The following is a 22,525-nucleotide window of genomic DNA, read 5'->3' on the forward strand; positions in this document are numbered from 1 at the left end:
TTTTTTATCGCTTCATTTCCGTTTGATAACATTTAGAAAATCACCCGTTTTCAGGGAAAAAACAACCCATGCCTATGATAATCGCCTTTTACTGGAATATTCCAGAACGTTGTCATTTGTCGGCCTATTTATGAATCGTTTTCAAATAAACGCTAGATGATCGATAGTATATGTGTGCGCACGTGCCGTGCGCTGATAATCGCTGCTCTTATTTCCTCATGGCTTTTACAGTCAAAACAGCTATATCACATATCACATAAACGCTTATATATCCGTGAAAACGAGTCTGATTATCCTAACACTGATAACATAGATTCCTTACCTGAGGTCAGATGGTATCCAAATGGTTTGTTCCAATTTCCGATCGCCATTCGAAAAAATCGATAATTGTATTGATCCATCGTGTGTACAGTATAACCCATATTCGCCGTGGCTCAGAGGCTCCAGAATGAACTCTGGTAGACCCCGGCTGCATCAGTGAGAAGTAAAATGTGGAGTCAGAAATCCGTTCTCCCATTCACTTTCATTGAGTCCATTCCAAAAGGTTGATTTACCATCTGGGAGACGATAGGGGGCGCTTTTTTCACATCTGAGCGCCGACGGTCCCTGGATCTCCAACGGTAGGCTCGCGTAATGCAATATGATTTCAGATCGCTAATAAAAAAATAAATAAAAAAAAAACAGAATACTCGTGACGTGGCATTCAACGGTCGGGGCGTAAACCAGAGAAAAGCTGTGAGTGGCATACACAGTGTTAACAGGCACTTCACCGGTCATTTATTTGATAGAAACTATACAAGGCCCCCTCTTGTTGATGCTGTTACTGATTGTTCACGACCCTTTCTACTTATTGATGTACTTGGTGCCTTGCAGTGTATTGATCCTACATGTTCTATTGGAGAGGACAATTTAGATTCCTTTCCAAAACTGGCTGCCCCAGTTATTACTAAAAAAATGTTATCTCTCCATTGCCATGGGGTGTTTTCCCCAAGTTCTGAAATCTGCCTGGGTGATTCCTCTGCACAAAGGATGTGATGGGGATTATTTGGATAACTATCCAAAAGCAAAAGTTCTTGAGACCTTGGTCAATAATCAACTCAAGTTTTTTTCTCTCAAATCACTCAATACTAAGTCCACATCAATCTGGATTCAGAGCCAATCACAGCACAATTTCAGCCACCACATTGATTACTAATGACTCATTCTGGCTTTAGTTATTATGAAACACTGTGCTGCTCTCTTTATAGATCTGTTTGAAGCCTTTGATACAGTTGATCGTCACCTGCTCTTAAAAAGGTTATCAAGTATTGGCATGGATAGTGGTGCATGAAGGATTATCGATCTTCTAGATGTCAGTGTGTGAAATCGGGTCCTGCTCAATCTGAATTTGTGTCCGTAACTAAAGGTGTGCCACAAGGTTCAGGGCTGGTCCTGACCTTTTGACTATTTATATTAATATTGTTTCGTCTTTGAATGACTGTCATGAACATTTGTATGCAGACGATACTATTGTGTACTGTATCGCTGACACTGTTCAGTTGGCCACTGAGAACTTGCAGCTTCCTTTTAATGTTTTTCAGGAAGCTTTTATCAATCTGTGCTTGTTACACTAGTGTTTTTGTGGTCGTTTTTTGAATACGTTTGAATACGTTTGATGTCCCTTTTACACAGAAATGCGTTTTTTGGCGGATACGTTGTGGCTCTAGCTGAAACGCTAAATTGTGTTTGCGTTTTGGAGTAGCGCCAAAAACTCGCCGACAACAGTCGTGTAGTCTGCACGGAGCCGTTGTTGCGAAAACGCCCATGCGCAGTAGATACCATCTGCGTGCCCTTCCGGTGACAGCAGAGCTGTCCCAAATAGCTGCAGCTACTATGTGTTGTCAAGTTATTGTTATAAGGACCCCAGTCCAAGCTACAACAGTCTGCATTCCCTTAACAATTGTTTGTATTGAGCCGTATTGTATTGTACCCATATGCAATATGTTAAATAAAGTTTACATCCATTCATTCTGCTAGCATTACCGATTGGCACTGCCACTGGCTAACATGAGCTAGTGTTAGCTATCAGACCCTGTTAGCTCAAAGCTCCTCTTTCAACTTAACAAGCATTAAACAAAATGGCCCAGTCATCTATTCACCTTTGTTTAATACACACAGCGTTGTCTCTAATGTTATCTAACTACTGATAGCTCCCGATATCATCAGTTTGGTGCTGGCTAACTAGTGTGAGCTAACGTTAGCTTCTAGCCACAATGCTATACTGTTATAATGGCAAATTCCATTGACGTTAGCATGCAGCTAACAATGTAGCTACCGATCTTTTTTTAGACTAAACTATCCGCTCTTGGTGGTCACTTGTGTTGATGTTAGTTTTGTTTCATCAACAAATGACAGGCAGAACACACAGTGAATGTATCCGTTTTGTTTATTGCACTTTTATTAGACTTTGCTGAAAAATAATTGCTGCATTGGGTAAATAGGCAAAAGATGGTGGCGCCCATAGGCGCCCGCCTTGTTGACATTTTCTTTTGCAGGTTTTGCAGGAAGTGTATTGGCACATTCAAGTTCTGATTGGTTGAAATTGCCTTCATGTTCGCCACCTACTGCCACCTACTGCTTTGGCAGTGTACTACATCACTGTGCTCAGGTGACAAAAACGAAAGTGTGACTCGAGGCTGCTACGTTGCGGCGAAACTCATCTGACAATGAAACAAAAATTAAACGAAAGGTGTAACCGGCGCCTTAAATTAGTCCTCAATGCTAAAACTAAATCTATGCTCTTCTCCAGAGCCCGAAATGTTGACTATGATGAAGTACATAATCTACCATAAGAGGTTCTAACATTGATAGAGTCACTGAGTATAAATATCTTTGCTTGTGGCTCGATGAGAAATGTTCATCTGTTCCATGTGGATATTCTTGCTTCCAAGCTGTGACCCCCCCCCCCCCCTCTGTTGCTTTAGTGCCAGGCAGACACTCTGACCTGACTGCTGCTGTGACCTCACTGTCACCCTTCCCCCGAACTATGTATGAATCACAAAAGACACTTTTCAACCGCTGCTGTGATTGAGTGATTGATTGAAAACTTTATTAACAGATTGCAGAATGGGTACAATACAGTACAGCTCAATACTAACAATTGCTAAGAGGATGAAGACCAGAAAAATACTTTCGTCTTGTTTACATAAGGCTTCTCCATTTTCAATTCATCAAGACATTTATGACATACAAGACATACAAATATACGGAACTGTGTAAGAAAAAGAGATCATAAAAAAATATATATATACATCCGAAGGGGAAGAAACTACATTGGAGGGGGTTGGGGGGGATTTTGACATTTACCGGGGCCAGTTTCTAATTGCAGCCACCCGTAGGAGCTCTTTGAGAGTGGTTAAACACCATAATCAGTCATTTCAGGGTAAATTAAAGAGCTTAATTTAAATTAAGAGGGTTGTAATTAGTTTTTAAGGTTAAGGGGTTTTGTCATTTAGTTTAACGTATTCCATGCTTAATTCTACTTAATTATGCCACCCTTTAAAGATAGGGGTGTGTCACATTGTTTGTAGAGCTATATCTATATTCTATATTATAGCTAAGGAGACAATATTATAGTAATTTGACAGTGACTTTCTTCCGAACATGCAAAAAAGAGAAAAAATTTCATGCATACGTTTGCACGCTATCCCGTGGTGAATATAAGTATAGTTTAGGAGTGATCCGGGATCATTCCTGAAAAGCTGAGTTATAGGGCGCTACGTGTATTCTACTATAAGCGTTGGTGTTTCTTGCTTGGTCACGCTGCTATTTCCAAATCAAATGTATATAATACTATAGGTATTATGTTTCATCATGAAAGGGGGGGGGGGGGGTCATTTTTTTATGCTTTGATGGCCAGTAACAACATTCGTAACGTAACGACAACAGTAACGGCATTCGTGTTGAACACTACAGACGCTGATCAGCTGGATCGATATGAAAATATTGTTGGATCAAGCTGAAATTGATGTCAGATAGTCCTTACCTTTGATCGGGGGTATTCCAAAAAGAATATTCCAATTTGTCTGATCGCGATTTCCAGTATTGGTGTCCATCTGGTCCCGGACATAATTTGGCACAAGTGTGGTCGGATTAATCGATTTACTCGGCTCCGTCTAAATTTAGTGCCCGGATGGATTTAAGTGTAATACAGGGTGAGATATAAGGTTTCAAAGGGTGGGCGACACTGCCATCTAGCAGGATATGTCCGGTACTGCACCCTCGGGGTCCCAGTATGCCTTTTAACAGCAACATACAGGTCTGTGACATTGAATAGAATATTAAAATCGAAAGAAAAAAAACGGACCAAATAACAATAGCTCAATATTAACAACTGCTAAGAGGATTAAGACCAGAAAAAGACTTTCGTCTTGTTTACATAAGGGTCCTCCATTTTCAACCCATTGTCACCTTCATATTTATATTGTAAACACTGTGAATCGGAACGTGCAATGTTACTCACTGTGCCTTGTATATATCTTATACCTTTTTTTAAAAGATCTATTTTTACCTTATTTTTTAGCACTCTTTAGCACAATCTTGAATTAGTAGAAAGAGGATTGTTGAAGCTGTTTTCTTATCAATTTTGCACTATGGTGATATGATTTATAGGCATGCTGCAGCTTCAACTCCGTCTATCATTCTGCCCTCAGATTTATTACTGGTGACAGGTATGATACCCACCACTGTGTCCTTTATGAAATGTTGGATGGCCTTCTCTGATTGAAAGGTGTAACTATCAATGGTATTTGTTTATTTGTAAAGCCCTTATTGGTAAATGTCCCTCTTACATCACAACAACACTGTTGGAATGGAATCTTGGAACCTATTCTACACATTCAAATGACTGGTTGGTTCTTAGGGCTCCTCTAGTTTGCTCTGAACTAGGAAAAATTTGCTCTGAACTAGGAAAAACTGCTATTTTAATGCTTCCAACACCTGGAATGCCCTCTAACTGACTCTAAAGCTGAAGGTTCATCCTTCTTATGCATTTAAAAGTATGATCTCCTACCACTGTGTGTCAACGTGTAACTGTCTTAGCTGATTTTTCATTCTTTATTCTTATTTAATGTGCCTCTATATATGAAATTGCTCGTTGTCATTGTCAATTAGGGTAAACTCATTGTCTTACGTGTCTAAATGAATGTGTCTAAATGGTCCTTGAAGCTGTCTTTTGGCCTAATCATTGCATAAACTTGACCATTGCGTCACTCAACCTTTTATATGGAAGGGAAGGTGAATGTGGCGTGCAACATAGGACCACTCCTCTATAGGGAAGGTGAATGTGGCGTGCACCATAGGACCACTCCTCTATGTGGAAGGGAAGGTGAATGTGGCGTACAACTCCTCTATATGGAAGGGAAGGTGAATGTGGCGTGCACCATAGGACCACTCCTCTATATGGAAAGGGAATGTGAATGTGGCGTGCACCATAGGACCACTCCTCTATATGGAAAGGGAATGTGAATGTGGCGTGCACCATAGGACCACTCCTCTATATGGAAAGTGAATGTGGCGTGCACCATAGGACCACTCCTCTATATGGAAGGGAAGGTGAATGTGGCGTACAACTCCTCTATATGGAAGGGAAGGTGACTGTGGCGTGCACCATAGGACCACTCCTCTATATGGAAAGTGAATGTGAATGTGGCGTGCACCATAGGACCACTCCTCTATATGGAAGGGAAGGTGAATGTGGCGTGCACCATAGGACCACTCCTCTATAGGGAAGGTGACTGTGTGTGGCGTGCACTAGGGATGGGTACCTTTCACATTTGAACCGATACGGTACCGGTACCTGTGAATCGATACCGGTACCCAACGGTACCTTTTTTCGGTACTTTAGTCTAAAAATAATTATTTACCTACCTCAGTCGTGAAAAAAAAAATTCTAACTTCAAATAACTACAATTTCGACCGTTTTCGGCTTGCCATTGCTCCAACTGCTTTGTTGTTGAATCAAGTCAAATCCTAGGTAAGCATATATTGTGCATGTGAACGTTGACATGAAAAGAAAAAAGGTAAAAAATTTTATTTATTTTTTTGGTATCTCACTTGAATCGATACTCGGTAGTACCGACGTGTTTCGGTTCGGTACCTCAAAAGAACCGAATTCGGTACCCATCCCTAGCGTGCACCATAGGACCACTCCTCTATAGGGAAGGTGACTGTGGCGTGCACCATAGGACCACTCCTCTATAGGGAAGGTGACTGTGGCGTGCACCATAGGACCACTCCTCTATAGGGAAGGTGACTGTGGCGTGCACCATAGGACCACTCCTCTATAAAAAAAAGACAAAAAGATGTGAACAGCCTCTTATCATAGCTGAGGTACATGAACGTAATACACATTACTAAGGTTTCAGCATGAAAACGACCTTTGTCGAGGTGAATCGGTTAACACCCCAGGTACAAAAACTTTTTTTCAGAAAAAATAAGTGCGTGTCTCTCTCGCTCTCTCTCTCTCCACTAACCACACCAGTGCTGTGCTTGCTGTGTGTCCCTCCAGAGAAGAAGCAGAACGTCATCTTCGCCCTGACGCTGCACGGGGGCCACCTGGGCTTCTTCGAGGGGGCGGTGCTCTTCCCCCAGCCGCTCACCTGGATGGACAAGGTGATCGTGGGATACGCCAACGCCATGTGCCAATGGGAGAAGCAGAAGCCACCGTGCCAACGGAGCAGCCACCTGCCGAGCGCGAGTACCTGCATGGAGGAGAAGGCCTAACCTTTACCCCCCTCTCTCTCTCTCTCTCCCTCCCTCTCTCATCTCTGACGACCCCCCTGGCCACCCAGCACAGAGCAGAGGCCCGAACCAAACCTGAACTACTGTCCTCTTCTCCTCTTTGCCTTCTCCTCCGGCTCACTGTCTCCCTCCCGCCACCCTCTCTGTACCCATGCCTTCACTACCCACGTCCCTCTTTTCTATGCGCCGCCACCTTATTATGTGAAGGAACTGGAAAAAAGAAATGACTACTAACTGCCTTTATGCTCTTATCTGTTGTAAGGGATGGTTACAGGGGAACAAAGCGCACTTCCCTAGATAGACGCACGCGGACCACGGCTACGAAGGCCTTGTTGACCAAATAACAGAAAGAAAGAAAGAAAGAAAAAGAGGTGAAGTGGCATCCTAAACGAAAAGCGAAACAAAGAAAGAGAGCGTCGTGTTAGATGAGTAGTCCTTTTGAAAAACAAGAGCACAGAAGAAGACTCTTAGTACACAGAGATGATGCTGTGGTCGACGACCCCCCCCCCCCCCCCCCCCCCCCCCTACTATACATGTTTGGAGCAGCTAGCTGCTTTATCACCACCAAGGCTAATAGCCTAGTCTGCTGTCTTAATCACCCACAGCCTCTTTGTACAATGTACGTAACTCACAGATACCATATAAGCAAGCCGTGTGTGTGTACACACCAAGAGTAAAAACCTGTGAGTGAGCATTTGTGTTTGGTGTGTGTGTGTGTGTGTGTGTGTGTGTGTGTGTGTGTGTGTGTGTGTGTGTGTGTGTGATTTAATTTATCTGTTCATTGGTCCATCTGCCCCTAAATGTACTGCTGGGTGAATCGTAGCTCCTTCTTTATTAACGGTGGAATTTTCCTGTTATGATTTCGGAGATCATGTTAAGATGATCTTTGATTATTATCCCCCAGTCATGTTGAGATGATCTTTGTTAGTCACTGTAAAGTGTTGGAAGGTGTACGTTGTTGCCTCCCAAGGTAGAAAGCAGTGCAGTTGTTTTGCCTACAAGGCCTGACCTGGGGTCAGCCTCAATGGGACCCGTGCGCACATTCCTATTGTGTAATTGGTTCTGTTACTTTTTATTCAATGCACTTTATACATTGTATGCCAGGATTTTCTTTAAAAAAAATATAATAATAATAATAATCCTTTTTTTATTTTTATTTTTTAAGTTTTTTGTTTTTGGAGATGAATGATGTTGTAGTTCTGGTTCTCTTGGAGGATGAGCTGGAGGGAGAGAGGTCTGTAACTGCTCTAAGTTAGAAGACTCAAATGATCCCTGTGTTCAGACCAGACCCTGTGGTTCTCTGTTGTCTGTCTGTCTGTCCTCTGAGCCCAACCTACTCAGTCCTCTGCCCTTGATCAGCTCCAGATCTATATGGCCGGCATCCTATCATTCCATTACAGCACAGAGCAGGGCTGGCTATTGAAAAATGACACCTATTGTACATCAAAAGATGCCCGATATTAGCTGCAATATGGACATGTGTTTTTATTTAGATTCTGAAGTTGACCGTATTATCATTTTACAGTGAGCTGATTATTTTTGTTAAAACACTTTGCATAATGAAACACGTGTTTCACTTCAATAAAGGAAGCTGTTCGCAACAGTTCTGTTCTGTATTGAGAAACTTCCAACGATGGCCTCAGCCCTAGAACCAACACAGTCTACTGCCAAGCCACAGACACTGGTTTCCATTCAGGATATATTCTCTTGTGGCCAACCAGCACTCAAGACAATATTACCCATTAATGCCGCTTCAGTCTCAACTGTTTTAACATAGACACATTTCTACGGCATGGGATGGTGAAACCTTTGCTGGCAACTGCAATTGTGACCATTATTCACACATGGCAGCTGTGTTACTCCCAGCCTGAGCATGACATAAGGGCAAAACGCTGTGTGAATATGGTCAACGTATGGACTGAGATGCACATGATACTCAGATTGGAGCTCTGAGGCGTACTGAGTAGGAGGGCTAAGGATACCAGCGCTAAACCAAATGTCACCATGAAAAGGTAGTATTTTATTAGTGGTATAATATTGGTCGCCATAGATATATTTCACATCCAGTTGGAGAGCACAACAACAACAACAACTAAAACAAAAGCTGCCAGGGACCATATATCTTGTTTCAATACCTTAGCTAGTGCTGAAGGTTTAATAACTTAGCTAGTGCTGAAGGTTTAAAGGCAAATACTAGTTTTCGGATGAGTACTGGAGCACAACAACTCACAATGATCAAATGCAGTGCAGTGTATCACAACGTTGTCTTGTTTTAAATCCTGTGAGATGACAATGACCAGTGGGTGTTTTCATAACCCTGCTTCAGCGGGTGAGTAAGAACTTATTTTCTCAGTAGAAAAGAGAACGAAGACAGATGGGTCGGTTGATAACCAGTGATATGACTGTAGTGTATCAGAGACGACTTGGGCAGAGGCAAAGGTCTTCTTACCAGTTCATACCTAGTGCTGGTAGAAACATTGTGAGGGCTCCTAGTCTGAAGCGCGACACCCTTCCTTCGTGCTCTAACCCCAACTAAGTGGTGCCATCTGTAGACTGGGAGAGCGCACTGCGGCTGCCTATGTCACAAGCCAGGGCTCATTCTTCATCGTGTCCTTGGCCTTCAGTAAGATCAAAATGTGTAATATGTTGGGAAATAATTCATTGCAGGCCCGATTTAGAAAAGCAGTGTCATACAGTTATACTGTACATCCTGGCAAGTAGAATGAGATAAAAAAGTAAACGCACCAGCACAAGCCTAGCTCATGCTGCGACTCCACCAGAGCTGGATGTTTCCTCCCCTAACTTTGCACAGGAATGCAGGTTTTTGGATGTATTTACTTCAAGTTCTTTTTTGTTCCCCTTATTTTGTGTATTTCTTTGTACTTTGTATTGTTGTGACTTCTTGTTTTTGTTATTATTTTCTCGTGCAAATGTGTCAAAGAGTGTTGAGTGTTTATAAATGAAGTGAGGCGACACACTCTTTCATATCACCACCTCTCGGGACGACCAAACCAAAACCAATCTTCACTTTAATGCGGGGGGGAAATTACTAAATGTATGAATATATACTTATATCAATTTGTAAGGGACTATGGACAATTTGAAGTGCATAAAGGCAATAACCTTTGGGGGGGAGTTGATTCCCATTTGAGAGGGAAGCTAAAGATGTCGGAATGTTTTAGGGGGAATAAATCGTACATGCAAGGTCCATTTTTATATTCTGGAGAGTGGAAATGTGAAGTGTTATTTTATAATTGATAAGAAAATGTATTCACCTTAACCCTGGAGTGTCAAACTATTGTTTTTATCAAAAATGACTATGGGTTCTCTGTTTAAAGATGTTTTAATAAGATCAGAAGCTTATTCTAAATGCCAAGACATTCAGGGTGGGGGTTGGGTGCGATCCCAACAAACTGTATTCAAACAAATAATCTGTTTGCCCGCGACACACATTCATTCTAACCTTCATTCAGTTTTGTTTTTGTGTTTACAAACCATGTCAAAGCATAAAGGCGGTAACGGGATGTGGCTACTACTATGTGGAAATATACATTTTTTGTCACCAACGTAATCATACAACATCAACGTTATTAATTCAGATCACTGGTGTGTTTTTTTGTTAAGAAAACCAATGGTGTGTGATGTAATGATTTGAGAAAATATGGTTAATGTGTTTCAAAATAAATTATTTTCTCGTAAGAAAAAACGTGTTTCATTGTCTTCATGAATTACTGTACGGTCTGTGTTAGCTGTGTCCTCATGTTGAAATGTAACTCTCGTATAGAGGACTGTTTATAGGCCGTACTGAGAAGGCTGAGAAGTGGCTAGAAAACGATTCTCGTTCCCACCTCGGCGGACTACACAATTTTCACTCTGGGCTAAAGATCTATTGGTGTCGATTTAGGAATAAAAAGTTCTCCATTTACAATCCTGCCCATTTTGTGCAATCATAATTTTAAAGTCGGGACTAGATCTTTCCTCGCGAACGGATACTTTCTTTTTTATACTTTATTGTGTCAATGAAGTCACTCTACATTTAGGTGTAGTATTATGTACACACACATATACATAGTTACACATACATATACATACATACACACACAAATGTACATATGTATATCTTAAATCTTGACACTTTTTTTTACCCTTCACCCATACAAAAACACATAAACAAATGAGTGAGTACCAGTATAGATGTTACTGATCCTGGACTGGTAAACCTATCCATCCATCCATAGTGACACCCATCCCTACTTGTCCCCACGTACATAAACAAATAAAATAAAAAATTATAATAATAGATGAAAAATGTTCCTCAACAATTGAGTAGTAGATCAAAAATACTACTACTACTCTAGTTTTCTATTACTGTTTAATGTTACTTAAATCCTCATCTCAGCGGTGGGGCAGCAGTGGCCTAAAGGTTAGAGAAGCGGGTTTGTGACCGGCAGGGAAAATCTGCCGCTGAAGTGCCCTTGAGCAAAGCACTTAACCCCCAACTGCAGTGGAGTTGCTCAGTGGCCAATGGTGTCAGACTGTGGTTGTACTGGGCAGCTCCCAGGTGTGAATGGAACTGTGTGAATGTGAAGCAGGGCGTTCCTGAAAAAGAGCATCTGTGCTCAGTGATCCTACCCTGCGTAAATAAAGGTTGACCCTTATGTGGTGTGGTGTTAGGGTCTCCAGCGACCCGTTTCAAGGTTATAATATGTAATGACTACCATGTAGTTGATTTTATTAGAACAAGGCTTTATGATATCCTCCACAACACATATATAAGCACAACAAAACTATGTTTCACCATTTTGAAAATTCTGAAGGTATCTGCAGAAAAAAAGGTACGTCTGTGGTGTTAGGGTCATTCTTGACCCGGCAAGGTAAAACTATACTATAAAAATACTAAATATAAATAAATAAAATAATAATAAATATGCTAAACTTTTTTTTCAGAAGTTATATTCTAATATTGTTCTATTATAGTCAGAAAACATTATCTATGGGTTTCACATTTAGTATATTATGATTGAACAACCTCTTTTTCATCTTAAAAATAAGGGACATGATGTGTCTTGGGGGCCATAAAATCAAATTACAATGGGATTATGAATGCATATAATGTTAGTTAGGATGTAGTATTACCGTACTTTTCGGACTATAAGACGCAGCTTTTTTCCCCATTTTTCGACCCTGCGGCTTATATAACGGTGCGGCTTATATGTGGACAAAACCCGAAAATCTAAATATTGCTTTTTTTACTGCATTGAAATGTTATTTATCCTTATTTGCTAAACTTAATACAACTTGTAAATGAGTTAATTCTTGTTATTTGTCCGACAGTATTGTGTCCCAATGTCATTCTCTGTAGAGGTGGGAGTCATTCTCTGTAGAGGTGGGAGTTATTCTCTGTAGAGGTGGGAACTTAAAGCTCAATATAAGAGGCCATGCACCACCACCCACAGAATCGAGAAAGAGCAATCAATCTGTCAATCCTTTCCGTGTCCGGGCCGGGTGAGGTTTCCCGTGTTGAGTCAAATTAAGCCGCAGGCTCCACTCCTTACATATGGTAATTAAACATTAAAACACATGCGGCTTATAGTCCAGTGCGGCTTATATATGTACACATCATTCAATTTAGCTGCTGCGGCTTATAGTCAGGTGCGGCTTATAGTGCGAAAAGTACGGTAACTATATTGAGTGATACTCCTTTCTTTTTAGTGGTCAGGACTGAGTTAGACCCCGGGTCAACAGTGGTGCCAATTCCTAACACAACATGAGGGTTAAACAAACAAAAAAACTCATCTCAAAGCCTGATCTGTCTGTCGTCTAATACCTTTCTATAGTTTAAAGAAACCCCATCTTTTTTCCAGCATATTTTCATGCTTATTGATTTTGTAAGTTACCTTTTCCATACTATATATGTCCTCTTCAGTTTCTAACCACTTGTTTACTTTGGGAGATTCACGTTTTTTCCAAGCTCTTGTTATTTGCTTACGTGCTGCAGCTCTCAAAATAAATAAAAAGGGTATAATTCTTTTTGTAGGTTTTTGGGGCGTGTTCCTAACAGTATAATTTTTCTAAATACCCCACTTTCTCAAACATCTGTTCCATTATGTGTAAAATATCTGACCAGTAGATTTGTATTTTTTTACATGTGAAGAATATGTGTATGGTCAGCATTATTCTCCCCACATTCCCTCCAGCAACTGGGATTATTTTGTGTGAATTTGGATATACTGTATTCGATTTATTTTCCAAGCATATTCCTGCCAAAAGGGTGATTTTATGTAATGGAAGATATCTTTTAAACTTTGATTCCACTCATTATCTGGTATATTTGTTTTCAGTTCCTTCTCCCATTTATTTTTAATATAGCTTAGCCGGAATCCCGTATAACGCTTATATTCACGGCGCTATAAAATGAGAACGTATTGAAGATTTTTTTTTTCTTTAAGCCATTTTGAAGGGACGGTTTATGGTCTCAATTGACAATGAGAATGGACAGATAGCAATAACTATAACGTATAGATTTAGCTCTACAAACAGCCCCAAGTCTGTTTACATATCCTGGTCGTCTCTAGAGCAGTGTTTCTCAACTGGTGGGTCGCACTACCTATCTTTGTGAAAGTGGCTTCTCAGCTCAGGTCCAGCTGAAGACAAAGCAGAGGAACAGATTGGACATTGAGCATGACCTCAGAGTTGCTTTGTCTACCATCACCCCAGACTTTGAGACTCTTGTCAGGAGCAAACAACATCTGCAGTTATCCCATTAGTTCCCTGGGATGTTAAGCTAAGAAGTCTGCTAAGAAGCATATATTATTTATTATTATTATAATTTTATTTCATTGGGTTTTTAGCCCTAGTTGCACTTTTGTTGCAACCCCAGTTATCCCATTAGTTCCCCCAAACTTAGGTATGTTATGTTAAGCTAAGAAGTCTGCTAAGAAGCATATTATTTATTATTATTATTATTAAATATTATTATTTTATTTCATTGGGTTTTTAGCCCTAGTTGCACTTTTGTTGCAACCCCAGTTATCCCATTAGTTCCCCCAAACTTAGGTCTTATGTTAAGCTAAGAAATCTGCTAAGAAGCATATATTATTTATTATTATTTTATTTCATTGGGTTTTTAGCCATAGTTTTTGTGTTTATTTCATGTTTTTAACAGTGCATGAAAGATTGCGTATTACTGCAAAAAAGAAAATTGAAATAAATCATAGTGGTTAAAAAATTTGGGTCGCGACTTAATGACTAAGGAAAATGTTGGGTCCCGAGGCCAGACCAGTTGAGAACCACTGGTCTAGAGTGATATTAGACGCATCCCAGTGGCCGCCAATGTGTTAAGCAGATAATTTCTTGTTCCTTAACTTTATTTATTTTACATATTTTCCTCCAGATTTTAAATGTTATATATAGAGTAATTGTGTATTTTGATCTGTGCTTTTTTTAACTGGAGAAGATCAATGTGTTGAGTGATTCCACTAAATTCAACTCAATTGACTTCCATTTGGGTCTTATCTCGTGTCTCATCCATATTAAAATCGGTTTTACCTGTGCTGCGTAATAATAATTAATTAAATTAGGTAATGCAAGTCCCTCTCCTTTTTTTGTTGCAGGATTTTGAGTTTGACTCTAGGCTTCTTTTCATCCCATATACATTTTCTCAACAGCCCCTCCCAAACATTGAAACATAAGTGTTATGTATAATGGCATGTTTTGGAATAAAAATAGAAAACGTGGCAAGATGTTCATTTTAATAATATAAATGTTTTCAAATAAAGTGAGAGGTACAATTGTCCACCTATTCAGATCTTCCTTTACAGAATTCTCCAAATGTCCATAATTACACTGATGTAGATGTTCTAGGTTATTAGGTATAGTTATTCCCAGATATCACACTTTGTTCCGGTCCCATTTAAAGTTAAACTGTTTTTTGAAGTCTTTCTCCAAGTGGCCACCTATTTACATAGCCTCAGTTTTATTTAAATTAAGCTTATATCCAGATTCCAGACAGAACCCCATAGTTTGTAATTTCATCTAATAACCCTGGTAGTGAACTATATATATCTGTAAGATACACTATGATGTCGTCCGTCCGCGTACAGTGCTAGTTTATGTTCATCTTCCTTTATTGTGAGACCTTTTATCTTATTTTTCCTTATGCTTTCGGCTAAGGGTTCTATGCATAAAGCAAATATTTGGGGCGATAATGGGTCCCCTTGTCTTGTCCCCCTTTTTAAAATAAAATTCATAGAGTGTCCCATTCACTCTTACTCTTACGTTAGGTTCTTTATATATTCCCTTAATCAATTTAATAAAAGTTTGGTGGAATACAAAATTCTCACATACTCCGAATATGAAGGGCCATGACACCCGATCAAAGGCTTTTTCAGCATCTAACGTCAATGTCAACATTTGTTGCTTTGTTTGTACTGCATAATCAATGATGTTAAGAGTACGCCGCACATTGTTGCTTAAGAGACGATCTTTAACAAATCCTGTTTGGTCCAGGTTAATTATATTAGGTAGTATATGTGAGTCTGGTTGCTATAATTGATGTGAATAATTTTGTATCTACATTTAAGAGGGATATTGGTCTATAATAATAATAATAATTTAGGACCTGCTCAGAGGTCATTAATCGGCATGCATGCGATTTGTCTCTGCGATTAACCCATCCCGTCGTCCTTCCACCCCAAGGGCAGCCGGGAGCTGACAGGCGTCAACGTGAGCCACGCTAGGGGACCAATCCAAGTGCTCCTGTCCGTCTTCGTCAAGGACGCCACAGCGTTAGCGATCTTGTTGTTGTGCATGTTTTTCCATTGGGTTTATCTTATCGGGGGGGAAACCCTTGCGAGCACGGGGAGAACATGCAAACTCCACACAGAAAGGCCTGGGAGATACCCCACCTGGGTAACTGGCATCATGGAAACCTGGACCTTCTTGCTGTGAGGCGACAGTGTTAACCACTACACCACCATGCCGCTATACGATGAACAGTCTGTCAGGTATTTTCCTTCTTTAGGTATAACATTAATGATTGCTGAATTCCATGTGTCCGGCCAGTTTCCTGTTTGTAGGATCTCATTAAAAACAATCCGTGATGCATGCAGCAAATTTGTATCAAAAACACTTTACCTTGTGATTCCCAACCTGCAATATTAAAGATGCTGGTACAATTTTCTAAAGATTGAGGTTGGACACAAACAGTTCAGTGGATAGTATAATGACAAAAAGAATAGACCCACATACTTTTGATCAAGATAGTTAATCAATCAAAACACTACACCATCCCCTTAATTTGGAATAATGTCAAACAATTTACAAATCAATAAGTTACTCAGTCATTAACCTTTTTATTTTCCATTTTAAAACAAAATAGAATGCAAGTACAAAAATAGATTCAAGATTCAAGATTTTATTTTATTTTTTAAAAGCCTGTTGCTGATAGGTGCGATATCACAAAGCTGTTACAGGGAGTACACCAGATCCTTGACTCAATCAACTGCAACAGCTACTGGGACTTTGGAAGAAACGGAAGCAGCGTGAGTTATTATACCTTGATGAAAGAATGAAATGAAAGAAAAAGACTGTGGCCTTGGAGGTGCGATGTCACCTGTTACAGAGAGTACACCAGATTCTTGCCTAAATCAACTGCAACAGCTACTGGCACTTGCTGAATTCCTTCATGTTACGTGGCAAGATGCTGATCTTACCATATTTGTGGGCAGGGACATCAGCTTGTACATAGCACATGGAAAGCTGTGTCACTGTGTGACTGTAACAAACGTTTCACAAACTGTGCTGTTGATGATCTAACATGTGACCACGAGGAATGTGACACCAGGGTGTTTATACACACACAACATGCTGCACAGATCTATACAAATTTAGTTATCAAGAGCCCTGATACAGATGTGGCAGTGATTGCTGCAAGTATGCAGGCAGAACTCCCATGTAGATTGTATTTTTTCACAGGAGTTGGCAACAGAACAAGGATCATTGACATATCTAAGGTGTCATCAGCCCTTGCCACCAATGTGTGTTCAGCACTTATTGGGATGATCCATACCTTCTCAGGTTGTGACTCTACTAGTGCCTTTCATGGCAAGGGCAAGAGGTAAAAATGGTCTGTTGCCTGTGAAAAAAGGACTACCTGACTGCATTTACAGAACTGGGTAGCAGTTTTACCCTAGACCTGCATGGCATCATCAGCTTTGCCAGAACTCTCTATGCCCCCGACAAGTGACGCATTGTACCAACACTGCAAAAGGGCAAATTACCAAGCAGCTATAATGAGACATTCATTGAAAGCTATAATGTGTGCCCCTTCACCCGTTGGCAATGGGTGGCACGTCGAGGATGGGGAGTTAACAGTGACCTGGATGACTACAAATCCGGCCCCTGATAGTGTGTTGCAGGTAGTCCACTGCAGTTGCAAACAAGGAAAATGTGAGACAGGAAGATGTTCATGTGTGTCTGCAAAACTGCCATGTACAGATCTTTGTCAATGCCAAAACTGTGCAAATGTTTCTAAGGAAACCGAGGATGGGGCTAAATGGGATGGGATGATGACTCAGATGATAGTGGTGAGGATTATTAACATCAGTGTTGCCTGGGAAGTGTGGTGGTGGATGAGGGTGTGGACTGGGGTTGGGATGTATAGGGCGAGGGGATTAGGGTTGTACAGTAGTAGTGTGATTTGTTTGTATTTGTTGAGATCAGTTTGACACTGATCTCTCCACACACCTCACTGTTTACTCATTTTACTCTGTATTGTATATTGTATATGTATCAATCAATCAATCAAATTTATTTATATAGCACGTTTAAACATGACGCTTGTCAACCAAAGTGCTTCACATAGCTAAGCTAAGAACAAAGAAAAGTATAAAATAAACAGAAAAAAAAACAATCAACGGATAGACAAAGGAAAAACAGAACAACACGTCAACAAGTACGGCAAGAGTCAAAGTGAGTCAGGGAAGGCCAGGCGATATAGGTGGGTTTTGAGTTTTGATTTAAAAGACTCGATGGAGGGGGCAGATTTAATGGACATGGGGATGCTGTTCCAGAGGTCAGGGGCTGCGACCGCCAAAGCACGTCTCCCCCTAGACTTGAAGTTAGACCTATGGGTGGTTAGGAGACCCTTATCAGCCGATCTGAGGGCCCTTGCGTTGGTATAGGGGGTGAGGAGGTCTGCTAGGTAAGCAGGGGCCTTACCATTTAGGGCTTTGTAAACCAATAAAAGGTATTCAATGTATATTGAATATTCCTCTTTACTTACGTTTTACTTACTTTTTCTTAACTGTATGAAGCACACTCTCAGGGGCTCATACAGAAACAAGCATTTCATCGTACCTGTATTTTATTGTGATAAATAATAAACAAACTTGAAACTTGTGTATGTATGTGACGAATAAACCTCTTGAATCTTGAATACATTTTTGTACCTGCATTCTATTTTGTTTTTAAATGGAAAATAAAAAGGTTAATGACTCTTGAGTAACTTATTGATTTGTAAATGTTTTGACATTATTCCAAATCAAGGGGATGGTGTAGTGTTTTGATTAACTATCTTGATCAAAAGATCATAATGATCATAATCCCCAACGTCATGTATCGGTGTGATTTTTTTTTTTTCTTTTTTTTAACTTTGGCCATTCCCCTGGCTCTTTTATGTGTTTATCACATTTATTCTGGTCAAGGATGACCGACAGAAACAGGCTGAAAGGGTTCAGATGGGGGGGAAGACACTCTGGGAAAGGCACGGCTGCAGTCCGGGATTCGAACTCGCTAAACCCCAGATCCGTGGCGAGCACGGTTGTCCACGGCGCCGAAATAGCGCTCGCGGTACGTGGTGAGCTACTGGAGCTCCCCTGGTGTGATTTTTTTTTAACTGCATTTTGAAACATTCAAGACGTTTTCACAGCGTGTGCAATGCTGTGTTGTTGGTGTAGAGAGAAGGGGATATGATTTAAATGTACAGTATGGTTAATAACACATACGTTATGGCCCGTTTCACAGCTGTATCGCTTGCCTATAGCAAGTAGCATATATGCATATAACATTGTTTATAAACCTATTTTGCGTGTGTGTTTTTTGTCCATTTTCGTCGAGATGTACTCCGTGGATTGATTGATTGATTGATTGAAAACTTTATTAACAGATTGCAGAATGGGTACAGTACAGTACAGCTCAATACATACAATTGTTAAGGGAATGCAGACCAGAGGGTCCCCCATTTTCAATTCATCATCATAACATATATGACATGTCCTGCGTCGCCCGTGGGCGGACGATATTTTTGGGGGTCTGGAAGCCCCCCGTTTGGGGGGAGGTACTGTCACACGCCCAGGTCAGGTCAGACCTTGGAGAATCAAGACCACAGACAGGAGGTGAACAATGGTCTCCTACCACCCTCTGGTGGTCACCCGCAGATGGTGCGGGCCAGCACTTTGTACATGCTGACTAATGTTTTGACTTTGATTAATACTATGATTAATGTGGTGTCATGGTGTGTGCTGTCGTTGATTTTCCCTTCCCTCGTTTGATGTGGGTTCACTGTTTTGGTTTTGTGTTGTGAGTTTGCTTTAGTGTTTAGTTGATGTTATTGTTTCTATGTTTTTAGACTGGCCTGCCAGGTGTGTTCAATGATAATTAGTAGTAATTAAAAGTGAGGAACCAGCTGACTTGATTAAAGGGGCGTGTTTAAAACGGCCATTTTGTTTAGTTAAGTGCCCCCATTAAGGGACTGTTTCCTGTTTACTAGTAGCATCTGATTTGCTGAGTGAGCCATTAAGAGCCTGCCCTGTTTAAAAGCAGAGGTCCACACTGTGTTGAAGTCACTCTGTACTGGGCTCTGTTAAGGAAGGACAGGACACTCTCACTGAGAAACATTGCTTTATACTGAAAACTAGGGTAAGCCATTTTAAGTTTATTAGTGAATCTTAAAAGTGAGGAACCAGCTGACTTGATTAAAGGGGCGTGTTTAAAACGGCCATTTTGTTTAGTTAAGTGCCCCCATTAAGGGACTGTTTCCTGTTTACTAGTAGCATCTGATTTGCTGAGTGAGCCATTAAGAGCCTGCCCTGTTTAAAAGCAGAGGTCCACACTGTGTTGAAGTCACTCTGTACTGGGCTCTGTTAAGGAAGGACAGGACACTCTCACTGAGAAACATTGCTTTATACTGAAAACTAGGGTAAGCCATTTTAAGTTTATTAGTGAATCTTAAAAGTGAGGAACCAGCTGACTTGATTAAAGGGGCGTGTTTAAAACGGCCATTTTGTTTAGTTAAGTGCCCCCATTAAGGGACTGTTTCCTGTTTACTAGTAGCATCTGATTTGCTGAGTGAGCCATTAAGAGCCTGCCCTGTTTAAAAGCAGAGGTCCACACTGTGTTGAAGTCACTCTGTACTGGGCTCTGTTAAGGAAGGACAGGACACTCTCACTGAGAAACATTGCTTTATACTGAAAACTAGGGTAAGCCATTTTAAGTTTATTAGTGAATCTTAAAAGTGAGGAACCAGCTGACTTGATTAAAGGGGCGTGTTTAAAATGGCCATTTTGTTTTGTTAAGTGCCCCCATTAAGGGACTGTTTCCTGTTTACTAGTAGCATCTGATTTGCTGAGTGAGCCATTAAGAGCCTGCCCTGTTTAAAAGCAGAGGTCCACACTGTGTTGAAGTCACTCTGTACTGGGCTCTGTTAAGGAAGGACAGGACACTCTCACTGAGAAACATTGCTTTATACTGAAAACTAGGGTAAGCCATTTTAAGTTTATTAGTGAATCTTAAAAGTGAGGAACCAGCTGACTTGATTAAAGGGGCGTGTTTAAAACGGCCATTTTGTTTTGTTAAGTGCCCCCATTAAGGGCCAGGTGTTAAGACAGCACTAATTAGTGATAGTGATTTAAAGGCTTGCTGGTGTAGCGTCAGCGAAGCGTCGAGAAACGAAGAGGGACAAAGAGGAGGAGTTATCCTGGAGTTCACCGCCGAGGGATCCACCGATCCACCCAGTGCTAAGTACACCATAATCCTATATTTCCCTCCCACACTGCTACTTCTCTACTTCCTCCCTGCCACTCTCGACAATACAATGTGTCTCATACCTATATCCACAATCTGCTCCTCCAGAACTGACTCTACCCATCCACGACAGTTTGCTAGTAACCCAGCTAATCTCTCCTACCCTCCTACAGCCACTAATACACCTGTCACAGTACGGGGAGGCTTATGGAATTGTCAATCAGCAGTCAAGAAAGCTGACTTCATTACTGCCTACGCCCATAGTCTAAATCTGCAGCTCCTGGCTCTAACTGAGACCTGGATAACCCCCAATAACTCATCAACACCTGCAGCATTATCTACAAACTATAACTTCACTCACACACCTCGACCTTCCAGACGGGGTGGAGGCACTGCCCTCATGACATCTCCTTCATGGGCTACAAACGTAACACCACTCCCAGAACTGTCACTCTCCTCTCTCGAATATCATGCAGTATCTGTCTCTAATCCTTTCAATCTCACCATTGTTACACTCTACCGCCCTCCAGGTCCGCTCGATCACTTCACAGATGAGCTGGACATGCTTCTTAGCTCCTTACCGGAAGATGGTACCCCTCTCCTTCTACTGGGCGACTTCAACCTGCCTGACTCATCTCAGTCAGTCATAGTAGTCTCCCTCCTACAATCGTTTGACCTGACTCCCACTGCCATGCCTCCCACCCACAAAGCAGGCAACTCCTTGGATCTCATATTTTCCCGTAACTCCAGCATCATTAACACCACGGTAACTCCCCTACATGTATCTGACCATTCCTTCATATCCTTCTCACTAACTCTCATGCTTAACCGAAAGGTCTTCACCCCAACTCAAACAGTCTCACTCAGACGCAACCTGCCCTCCCTATCCCCCTCCACCCTCTCCTCTGACATACTATCCGCTCTACCTTTGAGTGACACCTTCTCTGCTCTCTCCACAGAGATGGCAACCTCCACCCTCCTTTCAGCCCTGGCAACCTCCTTCGACAAGCTCTGTCCCCTCGTTGAGAAACCTGCCCGCCGTTCCCCACCCAGTCCATGGCTGACAGATCCAGTGAGAGAACAAAGACAGGTCCTGAGAGCAGCTGAAAGGAAGTATAGAAAATCACGCCTCACTGCTGACATCGACACATATCACAACCTCTTGTTAACATTCTCCAAAACCATCACTAATGCCAAAGCTTCTTTCTTCCACCATAGGATCGAGGCCTCTGCCAAGAATCTTCGCAAACTGCATGCTACCATGTCCTCCCTCCTCACTCCCCCCCCACCCCCCCCTCCCTCATCTTTCTCTGCCGAAGACTTTGCGATCTTCTTTGAGGAAAAAGTGGAGAACATCCGCAGCTCCTTCTCCCAACCCCCACCCATTCCAAATGCTGAATCGAGAACCTCATCCTTCACTCTGTCATCTTTCTCTCCCATTACAGAAGCAGAGACCCTGACACTGGTAACGTCAAACCGTCCGACTACTTGCCAGCTGGACCAGCTACCCTCCCCACTCCTCCAGACCATAGCACCAGACATCCTCCCATTCCTAACTGCAACCATCAACTCCTCACTCAACTCGGGGGTGGTCCCCACCTCCCTAAAACAAGCCAGAGTCACGCCGCTCATAAAAAAACCAACCCTGAACCCTACTGTCATAGGCAACTACCGTCCTGTCTCTCTTCTCTCCTTCCTTTCTAAAACACTTGAACGTGCTGTA

At 41.5% G+C, this 22,525-nt stretch overlaps 1 protein-coding gene across 1 annotated transcript in view; it reads left to right on the forward strand.

The window, feature by feature from the left end:
• Window positions 1–10,480, forward strand: part of LOC311247365 (monoacylglycerol lipase ABHD2) — a 73,529-nt gene extending 63,049 nt beyond the window's left edge. The window contains exon 11 of the mRNA XM_084337740.1: window positions 6,548–10,480. Coding sequence (XP_084193866.1) covers window positions 6,548–6,762 — 215 coding nt within the window. The 3' untranslated portion in view covers window positions 6,763–10,480. The remainder of the gene's footprint in view (window positions 1–6,547) is intronic.
• Window positions 10,481–22,525: the final 12,045 nt, after the last annotated feature.

Source organism: Notolepis coatsorum (assembly GCF_963971535.1).
Source record: "Notolepis coatsorum genome assembly, chromosome: 20".
Lineage (NCBI taxonomy): Eukaryota > Metazoa > Chordata > Actinopteri > Aulopiformes > Paralepididae > Notolepis > Notolepis coatsorum.